At 45.1% G+C, this 10904-nt stretch overlaps 1 protein-coding gene across 1 annotated transcript; it reads left to right on the top strand.

Moving 5' to 3' along the window:
• The first annotated feature begins 212 nt into the window (after positions 1-212).
• On the top strand, positions 213-6694 carry LOC115459688 (long-chain-fatty-acid--CoA ligase ACSBG2-like). The gene is made up of 4 exons (XM_030189497.1): positions 213-405; positions 1182-1321; positions 3778-4024; positions 5536-6694. The coding sequence occupies exons 1-4, from the start codon at positions 213-215 to the stop codon at positions 5610-5612; spliced, it is 657 nt and encodes a 218-aa protein (XP_030045357.1). The 3' UTR covers positions 5613-6694.
• Positions 6695-10904: the final 4210 nt, after the last annotated feature.

Raw genomic sequence — 10904 nt, 5'->3', positions numbered from 1 at the left:
ATTCTGAATTAAATAGCTGCATATATGGAGAAGTCTTAATATAGTTTGTCTACTGATCTGATGATGGGTGAGGACATATGCAGCAGAGGCATATAGCCATGGTATTTTGGGTGGGCATGGGCCCAAAGTGGGTGGGCACACAATTTCCCCTCCCCCTGCGCTTTCGGCCCCTGCCTCTGCACCAGCGACCCCCAACAAACAAAACACCTGAGATGGCGGGGATCCCCAAGCCCCACCAGCTGGAAGAATTCCTTCAGCAGCCAGAACACGTCAATCCCCTTGTTGCTGAAGTCAGTGGCCCTATCCACATGCTGCTGCTGCTGCTGCACTGGCTTTTTCCCTCCTGCACGTGTTTTCACGTTCAAGTTTTCACACAAACACAAAAACTGAACCGAGCATGCGCAGGTGGGGGGGGGGGGTGCGGCTGCAATGCGTGGACAGTGCCACCGGCTGTAGCAAAGTAGGGGAATGATCTGTTCTTGCCTCTGAAGGACCTCTTCCAGCTGGCAGGGTTGGGGATCCCTGCCAGCCATAAGTACATAAGTATTGCCATACTGGGAAAGACCAAAGGTCCATCAAGCCCAGCATCCTGTTTCCAACAGTGGCCAATCCAGGTCACAAATACCCGGCAAGATCCCAAAGAAAGATGCCAGAAATTTGGATGATCCCGAGCCCAAACGGGATGGGCCCATCCATGGCGTAGCCAGACCTCATGGTGGGAGGGAGCCAGAGCCCGAGGTGTGGGGGGGGGGGGGGGGGGGGGGGAAATTTTAGTCTGCCTCCCCACTGCCTTACCTCTCTCCACCCACTGCTGCAGCAAATACTTTTGCTGGCGGGGGTCCCCAACCCCTGCCAGCTGAAGCCTTCTCCAGCAATGGTCATCACCGCCACTGGAGAAGGCTTCAGTTGGAGGGGGTTGGGGACCCCCACCAGCAAAACCAGCGGCCCAGAGGAAATTTGAGGGGGCCCAGGCCCCTGTGGCCCCACGTAGCTACACCACTGCGCCATTGATATGCAGTGAAAAACGAGAAGATTTCAGTTTACCTGAGGAAAGATGTGTAGGAATGTGTTGAAGGGTTTGATGGCAGCCAACTCTGGAAAGCGCATTAACAATCTCTGCACTGAGTAGTATGTCAGACATACAAATGGTCCTTTCATAATGTGATTGTGATTGGTTGCAGATCTAATCATCACAGCAGGGGGTAAAAACATTCCACCAATCCCTATTGAAGCTGCTGTGAAGGAGGAGGTGCCAATCATCAGTAACGCTATGCTGATTGGAGACAGGAGGAAGTTCTTATCCATGCTGCTCACCCTGAAGGTAACAGGAGGAGTTGTTATCATGTGGCCCTAGCAGTGCACACAAGGAGGTTTAATAGGACAGGAGACGGCATGACATCAAAAGGTTGAAGCTGGTTTCCCCCAGCAGCCACCATATTGGTGTACCCAAAACAAACCCCTCAAAAACTCCCCAACTTCCCTCCTAACAGAAAGAATGCAAAACCAAAGAGGTTTACTACAACAACATAAACCTCCTGTTTGCTATTGTTTTTTAATAGCATCTGCGAATGGTTTGGGTCACTCAACACAGCAGCAAGCTTCGTCTCACATAATGGGTCAGATAGGCTCATGCCATCACCTGTCTTATTAAACCTCCTTGAGTGCATGCAAATGTCCTATACTCTATACAGCACAGCTACTCTTGGCTCCATCCTCCCCACATAACTTTCTTTCATATCTGCTCTTATGGACTCCAATTAGTACATTCCCTTCCAAGGTAATATAAAGCTGCTGACAGAGGTTGCAACAGCTGTTTTGAGAAGGCAGCCATGCTGGGCAGAAGCTAGTAGACATTCCAGAGGAGTAGCCTAATGGTTAGTGCAGCAGGCTTTGATCCTGGCAACCTGGGTTTGATTCCTTCTGCAGCTCCTTGTGACCTTGGACAAGTCACTTAACCCTCCGTTGCCCCAGACTTAGATTGTGAGCCCTCTAGGGACAGAGAAAGTACCTGCATGTAATGTGTACAGTGCTGTGTATGTCTAGTAGCTCTATAGAAATGATTATTATTAGTAGTAGTAGCTCTTCCAGGGAGGGAGGGAGAACTGGGAGTTCGGAATGTTCCAGGGTGGGAGGGAGAACTGGGAGTTCGGAATGTTCCAGGGTGGGAGGGGGATCAGAATCATGGGGGAAAGATCAGAATCTTCCTTCTGTGGAATCCAGTTGATATTCAGCTGAGACCTGCAGACGTGTTTTATGTGGGTCCTGGCTATATATTGGCCAGGTTCCACATAAGCTCCAGTGGCTAGTGCATCAGAATTAGCCCTGGAGCCACGGAGCTTAGAGTGTGATTACGTGACATATCACAAACAATTGAAATTTTGGCTTTTTCAAAAATATTTTAATTAGGAATGTTTTATATTCAGTTAGCAAGTCGGAGATCGTCTGAATTTATTGTTATGTTTATTGTTTTAACTTGTTACAACCTGTTATTACTTTGTAAACTGTCCTGAGCCATTGGTTGTAATAGTATGTACAATTCTTATGTTAATAGCATAACAGCGTGGTTAATATTTTTAGTCTAGACTTACAATGGCTACTAATCGAAGCCCAAATTCAGTTTAAAGTATGTACGGTGGTTCACAAAATCCTTTATGGATTGGCTCCTACATAAAGGATTCAGATTCCAGCTAAAGAAAGATGTCTTGGTGATTCCATGCTGCTACATTTTCCAAATCCTAATAAGTTGAAACAAAAAAAAAAAACCAAACAAACTATTTTTCGTCAGGCTTTGCTTACCAAGCTCCCAATATCTGGAATACCCTTCCTATTTAAATTAGAGAGACACGGGATTATCTGCCTTTCAGGAAGGCATTAAAAACTTTTTAAGAAATTTTGATTGCTAAATAAGGTTTATTTTTGTGTATTCATATTATTAGTTCCCAGGGACTGTTTTTTTTGTTTGTTTTGTTATTTTAACTCTGTGATCCGCATAGAACTCAATGAGTATTTGCAGAACATAAGAATCCTTGTAATGTTAGTAACGGGAAAGACTGATACCAAATTCTAGGAAGCAACCACTTATTAAGTTTAGGGGCAGTAACTTTTTCAAATACTATCTTCTCAACAGCTTGTTGTATCTATGAATAAATGAGTGTCCGGCCTTTCGTCTTCCCCTGAACACGTGTTCAGAAGAGCTGTTGAGAAGATAGTATGAAAGAACAACAGAGATAAGTGTTCATTGATTTTTTGATAACAATTGACAAAGATTGCCACTGATGAGTATTCGGGTATGTTGCACCTCTATAATTGGTATATCTAAGGCTGGTTTGGTACACAGTTTTTGAAAAACTTATACCGGTCTGTTAGCACTTATTCGGTGTCTTATCACGTAAAAAAAACGAGCAACCCGATGAAAGAAGTGCTACACCACTAAGCAACAGAAATTCTCTGTGTGCTCTGTATAGTGGGATTATCTGAGGGTGCTCTAAACAAAATACCTTTTAGAATTACATTCTATTAAATATATTTTGAGGCAATTTTGTATAATTGTACTTGAAATAGGTTTCTTATATCCTGGTTCTAGTAGTGTGTTATATTCCAGTAGAATCATAACATGGTGATGATGATGGATACTTGTAGGCCACTTCTTTCCTAAATTTAGGTTCAGAGCAGGTTAACAATTACCACACAAAATGGACAACTGTGGTCCAAATATTACAGTAATGAATAGTATTTCGAAAGGGTCTGGAATAACAGTACTCTTGACTCTCCTACTAGTGCAACTTCAATCCAGACACTGGGGAGCCCCAGGATGAATTATCTCCAGAAGCTGTCCAGTTCTGCCAGGAGTTGGGAAGCAGGGCTACACGTGTGTCCGAGGTGATCAGCTCAAAGGATCCAGCAGTCTACAAAGCCATCCAGGAGGGAATAGAGCGCGTGAATGGAAGAGCTGAATCCAATGCCCACAGGGTGCAAAAATGGACTATCCTGGAGAAAGATTTCTCCATTTATGGAGGGGAGCTGGGTGAGTACTCACTGACATCGATATTCAAAATGATTTATATAATTAACTTTGGAGTTAACCAGATAAATTTTTGGCTTGAAAATTTGGGGTGACGACTGCTTAACTTTTGGCTGGACAACTCAATGTGCACCCAAAAACTATCCAGATAAAAGTGGGAAGACTTGGAGGCATACTGGGAGTGTGGCTTAAATGTAACCAAATAGTGCCTATAATCAGTGCTATGAGAGATATTCGGTAATGGTGCATCTAATTTTAGGCACCACTAAGGCATCTATTTGGAACCTCTTCTATGAAGAAAAGTAGACACTTAACGTTTCTCTATAGAACGTTGGCATCATAGGTTAAATGCCTGCCTATATTTTAGGCAGGACCTCTTCCATCAACCACAGACTGCCTAGTATTGTCATTTAAGTGCGTAATTGTGTGACCAAGCATACTCCATTCAGACTCTGCCCAGGTTGTGGCCATCTTCAAACTAGACGCCATTTTAACAAATTCCACATAGACAGAATATTGGCATATACACATATTTGGTATTCTGCTCATTTACACACGTCTTGGCACCTAAATGTTGGCAGCCTCCTTACTGTGATGCTTCATGATTGTTAAAGGTGGAAATGGTCCTCCCTGGGGCAATGGGAATTGGTTAAATGGTAATTGTCTTGGTGGCAATTTTCCAAATGGAAATTGGTGAGTGGGAACTGTCCGGTGGGAACTATCTAGCTGGAACTGACCTAGAGCCATGAGTGTAAGCTCTTTGAGCAGGGACTGTCTTTCTTCTATGTTTGTGCAGCACTGCATATGCCTTGTAGCACTATAGAAATGCTAAATAGTAGTAGTAATTAAACTGAATTTTTTTCACCAACTATTTGGCTTCACTGAGTCTCTGGGACTATCTAGCTGGAGTGAGATAGATGAGTATTCAGTTGTCTCAGGATTTCGTCATAACTGAGAGGCTTAGTTAAGAGATTCTGGTGTCTTAGGGGACGGTTAATACCTTTGAGACTCACTAGGCCTCTATGATCAGAGAGGAGTAAGATCAATACTCACTGTGCCTGAAGGACTCTCTGTTCTGCCCCATATTCATGAAGGCAGGGTATATTGTCGATGTGTTTAATGAGTATTATTTGTATTTAATTGCATTGTATTAGGACTGCTTTTCCTATAGTTTGCAGTTCCTGTGATTCTCCTTGTGAGCTTTCCCTGTTGGCTCAGAGCTAGGGCCAGCCTTCCCTCTCTGCCTCCGTAGGCTGTGCGAGAGCCTAGTCGCTGCTTCTGTGGGCTGTAAGAAACATAGAAACATGACGGCAGATAATGGCTTTCTTCCTTGCTTTGGCTGTGTAGAAGGAATGATCAGGAGAAACTTCAGAAGAGTAAGCTGGTCTCTCCATAGTATGAGAGGGGTTTCTGGCAGAGGGTGGCAGTCAGGAAGGGATGTCCTGGCCATGTCTTGGGGGTTCTTTCTGGTTCTAGTAGTTCTTTCCTGATTTTGTCCCTCTTTCTTCATGCAGGTCCAACCATGAAACTGAAGTGTCATGTTGTGCTACAACGCTATCAGGATGAGATTGATGCCTTCTACAAATTGTGAAGCATTAGTTGGGGAACTGAAGTGGGGTCTGTACAAATAAAGCAATTGTTTTCCACAATATATCACAGATATGGAAACAAGAAAAACAAACCTACAGTATTTGTACTTCTTGTACAAGCCGTGGCTGCTTGTGAATCTGGTTCTCCAGTTCTATGATTGCTCTTGGCTTACTGAAGCCCATTGCTTTTCAGTGATACGTTAGACTTTGACACTTTTCCTTTCTTATAAGGAAACCACAAACTGTGTTCAGTAGAAGAGAGAACTGCAGCAAGTTGGAGATATCAGCTTGTGGACTAAACCATGGGAGATCCCAATTCATGTCTTCACAGCTTGGCTCACTAAGGACACATATGAGCTGAACAAGCCCCAGACTCTCAGGCAGGCACACGTGGCCTGGCTCACCAAGGTCATAATTAGGAATCATCTTTATCACTTTTGTATCACCGGGTAAAGCAGAACAACAGTCTGTTGCCACAGGCATGAAAGTGAGGAAGGCATTCAAGTAACAACACACAAGAGATATGTCATGTATGGTCCAAACTTTCTACGTTGTGTATTGAAGTAAAAAGTTAGACATATGCAGCAATTTTATAAAGTCATTTTCACAAATATACACTTCTTATAAAATCACTCTATGTGTAAAAATGCGTGTGATGTATAGGTTTGTTCAGGGGCAGAGTTTGGGCAAAGCATGGAGAGTCACAATGTCTATGCGTACCTTATAAAACCCTCCCAATGTGTGTGCATCATTAAACGTGCTTTCCAGCTCTGCACTCCACAAAGAGCAGAATGACTTTTCATAGATTGCCAGCTGTCTGTCTTGATTAAAATTCCTCTGCACCAAACTTAAAACGCAAGTATTTTCCAAGCTATAGGTTTCTTAGCAGCAGTGCGTTGTAACTTCCCACAGTATTGCAATGCATAAACCCATTTGATATAAAATATACTTGTACAGACATGAAGGGCGATTCTATAATCTAGGATTTGCATGTGTCTGCCAATATGTCTTATTCTTGCTGTACACCGCCTTGGATGAATTTCTTCAAAAAGACAGTAAATAAATCCTAATAAATGTCTACAACACTTGCAGTTATGTGAGTATGTCTGCATTATTTTATTTTATTTATTTTTTATTTATTTATTGCATTTGTATCCCACATTATCCCACCTATTTGCAGGCTCAATGTGGCTTACATATTTTGTTAGCAAAGTCATTGTAGGGTTACAGATACATTTAATATTGTGTCGAGTACTAGCCGGGTACCTAAGTGCTATTCTGAAAATTACCACTTAACTGATATCATGCATATTTGCAAAGGGGAGGGATGTAGACAGGGGCAGAGCATGGGTGGGCTCCCACTTCCTGTACGTTATGCCCATCACCACCACACTTACACCAACCAGTGGCTTCTCGAGACAGAAAATATGGGATGGCAAAGGGGGCAACCAAAGCGACATTTCTGTGTATCATATCCACCACCACATCACATCCTCCCCCCACCCCACTTTTAAATTAGCAATATAAGATGCCAAGGCCTTCTATGCATAAAGAAACCCTCCCCCCACCCAGCTAAATTTCAGCTACCAGGCAAAATTGCCATTATAATTAATACCATCATTCAAACAAATTCTTCTGTGTGGTGTGGTTTGGATTCTGTACAGGATTGGACAGAATCTCAATGTAAACCCTGGATCTCCAGTTCTGTATCCCCCTTACAACTCACCATACAAAAAATATTCTAATTGTAATGATGACTTCATGGACAGCACATGCTCCTTCCACTGTCAGACACTTTGTTTAAATCAGATTGGGGGGAAGGGAGTGTAAGCACCCAAAATAAAAATGCTCACATAGTTGAGGACCTGCTTTGAAATAGAGCTAGCAGTGCTTTTCAACCAGTTTGTCGCGGCATGTCGAGAAGGGATCCCATGGGGTTCTCCTCTGGCCTGCCCTTGCCTGGCTGTGCACACTCTCAAGAAGCTGCAGCTGGCTCTCAGTAAAGAGATGGGTGTCCTTCTCTCAGCCAATTTTGGGCATCCCCAACTGGTTCTGGTCGCGAGACGACCAAAGTTCCCGGGGCGTGTCGGAGGTGTAGCGAAGGCGGGACTGGGGGCGTGCCTAACAGATGGGCATCCTCGAGCGATAATGGAAAAAAGAAGGGCGTCCCTGACGAACACTTGGCCGACTTTACTTGGTCCACTATTTTGGTCCATTTTTTGTTATGACCAAGCCTCAAAAAGGTGCCCTAACTGACCAGATGACCACTGGAGGGAATCGGGGATGACCTCCCCTGACTCCCCCAGTGGTGACTAACCCCCTCCCACCCTGAAAAAAAGAACTTTAAAAACCTTTTTTGCCAGCCTCAAATATCATACTCAGGTCCATCGCAGCAGTATGCAGGTCCCTGGGGGGGGGGGGGGGGGGGGGGGGGGGGGGGGGGGGGAGGTGGGTGTGTGTCAGCGGAGGCATGGCAAAGGTGTGGACATCCTTCTTTCAAACATTTGGACGTCCTGAACTGCCCCCCCCCCCCCCCCAACAGGGTTGGCCAAATTTCAAGGCAGTGGAGTGGAATGGAGGAGTGGGCCTAGTGGTCAGAGCACTGGTCTTGTAATCCAGAGGTGGCTGGTTCAAATCCCACTGCTGCTACTTGTGATCCAAAATCCAAATAAATAGTCTGGCTTCCCCTCCTTAGGAAGAAAATCATGTGCAAATTCGCTAACAGCGAGCAGCTCATTAGCATGCAATTTCCTTCATGCATGCCCATTCCTTTCCAGATCGGTAAGGGAAGGACTTTTTCAGTTCAGTTACTGCATCAGTTAGTTCACTGCAGTGCCCCCTAGGGTGCCCGGTTGGTGTCCTGGCATGTGAGGGGGACCAATGCACTACGAATACTGGCTCCTCCCACAATCAAATGACTTGGATTTGGTCATTTTTGAGATGGGCGTCCTTGGTTTCCATTATCGCTGAAAGACAGGGTGTGAACAAAGGAATAAATTAATCAAATTATCTTTTTTTCCTGCTCGTCTGCAGACTGACCTGTAGACCATAGGTAGAATTTTGTGTCTCTTACATTATTAAAGTCAGGCTAGTAGGTGCAGAGTCCAAAGGACCCATAGTTTCTTCACAGCCCTGGAGATACCTACCTGCAGCTTCTCCCCAAAGAACTTTGCATGGAGAGAGGCTTCCTCTAGCAGGGCTTGGGGACCCCCGACAGCCAAAGTAGCAGACAGTGCCTCAGTTTTGGGGGTCAGAACCCAAACTGGGAAGGCCCAGGCCCCCAATTTTCCCCATGGCTAGACCACTAGGTGTGAGCAGTAGCTAGGATACAGAAACCTAATGTAAAGGTGCTTTAAAAAAGGGTTTTTGGGGCCAGAGCTTTAATGCCCCATGGGGTTGCGGTGGTGACCTATTGCGGTGACCCGTTTTTGTTGGGACCCATTCCTGGGTCTATTTTGGTTCCGGTAGTTGGCTTGGTGGTCCCGATCTTTTTCAGGCCATTTTTGGCCCAATTATTGGTGGTCAGTGGCAGCGTTGGGCTCCAGAGAGGATCCGGGGATGGGAACTGGCAAAAAACACGACCAGCTGCAAAGGCACAATGGATGCGAGTGAGAGGAGATAGGAGGCAGCCCAGCAGGAAAATGGCCGGCTTTGGGCTTGGCCTGCTGAGTGGGAGCAGCAGAGCTGCCAAGGGGGATGATCCACTCTGCGGGAGATTTAGGGTCTGCCCCCAGCCCGCTCCACCCACAACTTTTCCCATTTCTCCGCCCCTGCATAGCTGATTTGTGGCCAATGGCTGTAGGAATAGTCTCCCCGTGCAGTGGCAGATAAATCCATCTCCTGCTGCAGTGGGGCACGGGATCAGTGGTAGCAGGAGATGGTGTTTTATGAAGGTGCCTCCTGCTGTCACTGGATGGGAGGCCACTCAGTGGGAGATCCCAATTTCTTGGCGGGAAATGACCAGCGAAAGTGGCAGTCTCCTGCTGAAAGCGGGAGACTTGGCAGGTCTGGAGCAGACTAAGCATGTGCAAAGTGTTGCACATGCTCAGTGTGGCTCCGTAGCTCAGACGGCTCAAAGTGAAGCTGGGGCCTCAATTTTTGTGCCTGCCTGACAGATCTCCACAGAAAACACTATTTTTAACGGGAGCGATGAGGATCCATCTGAACTGAATCCAGGAATGGAGGTGGTCTTTTCTACAACAAGAGAGCCAGGTAAGAGGTCTCTTTGGCCTTGAATATTTTTATTTTAAGATGCAATTTTTGAACTGTGTTTGCCGGGGCTCTGGGGAAAAGTTTTGGAAAATTATTTTTGGTGGTGGGGGCTTCTAAGGATTTCCTTTAGATGTGCTATTGGGATAGTGACCCGAGAAAATGTATTTGTGTCCGTGGGATGAGAATCTAACTTACCGTGAGGGGGGGGGGGAGGTCTAGCACACTCTAGGATGTGCAGCCAGGGATTCTGGTAATTAAAGTTCATATAGGGGAATTTTAGTGAATTTTTACATGAGAGTATTAAGAAATTTATGAACAATTTTTAAGTGTTTTTATGAGGAAAATGTGGGGAGTCATGAAAAATGTGTATTTTAAAAATGTAAAAAAAACTACAGGGACATTGCTAGAGATGTGCTTGATCTGGGCAGTGAAGGCGAAGTGTTTTGCACTATGAGTAACAGAAATATTGTTAAAAATGCACTTTGCCCATTATGTGCTATAGGAGAAAAGGGTTTCAAAACAGGGCCTGGAGTTTAAAAAAATCAAGGTTCCGTGTTCTTGTGGAAACTGAAAGGTTCGAATGCCAGGCACTGATTGACCGTGGAGGGTCAGCTGGAGCCAGCCGATTCCATGTTGCCATAATTACTGCTGGGGCAGGACTGTTTCAGTTAGGAGTCAGGACTGGAAGAGGTAAAATGCTGCAGTAGAGTGGACGCCAGTGTGTCGGGCAGCTTTTGAGTCTGTGGCTCCAATCCTGCCCTGCCTCATTTTGGAATAGCCTTTCATACTGACCACGGATGCCAGTCAACAGGATCTGGGGGCAGTCCTTAGCCGGTTCCAGGATGGACAGGAAAAAGTGATAGGCTGAATGAAATGACAAAAATTATATCATATTTAAGGTTGAAGGTGTAAGGGAAAATCTGAACATAGGATGATATAGGGAGATGGAAATTAGATAGGGAGCATGGTAGAGCATATATGAAGGTTGAGGAAAATTCTACACATACGATAATATAGCTAGATGGAAGGATGGTAAGGGATGTGGTTGGGAGGCGTACAAAATTGAAGGGGAAACTCTACAC

The sequence above is a fragment of the Microcaecilia unicolor genome, unplaced genomic scaffold (genome assembly GCF_901765095.1).
Source record: "Microcaecilia unicolor unplaced genomic scaffold, aMicUni1.1, whole genome shotgun sequence".
NCBI classification, from domain to species: domain Eukaryota; kingdom Metazoa; phylum Chordata; class Amphibia; order Gymnophiona; family Siphonopidae; genus Microcaecilia; species Microcaecilia unicolor.
Note: the sequence above shows the minus strand (reverse complement) of the source record. Positions and strands in the feature narration are given on the sequence as shown.

What these genes read in the sequence shown, in the direction of transcription:
- LOC115459688 (XM_030189497.1), top strand. Translation starts at nt 213, where the DNA reads ATGGCGGGGATCCCCAAGCCCCACCAGCTGGAAGAATTCCTTCAGCAG. An exon ending in ACTGAACCGAGCATGCGCAG is followed by an intron (nt 406 to 1,181) that starts GTGGGGGGGGGG and finishes GATTGGTTGCAG; the next exon opens with ATCTAATCATCACAGCAGGG. An exon ending in CCATGCTGCTCACCCTGAAG is followed by an intron (nt 1,322 to 3,777) that starts GTAACAGGAGGA and finishes CTCTCCTACTAG; the next exon opens with TGCAACTTCAATCCAGACAC.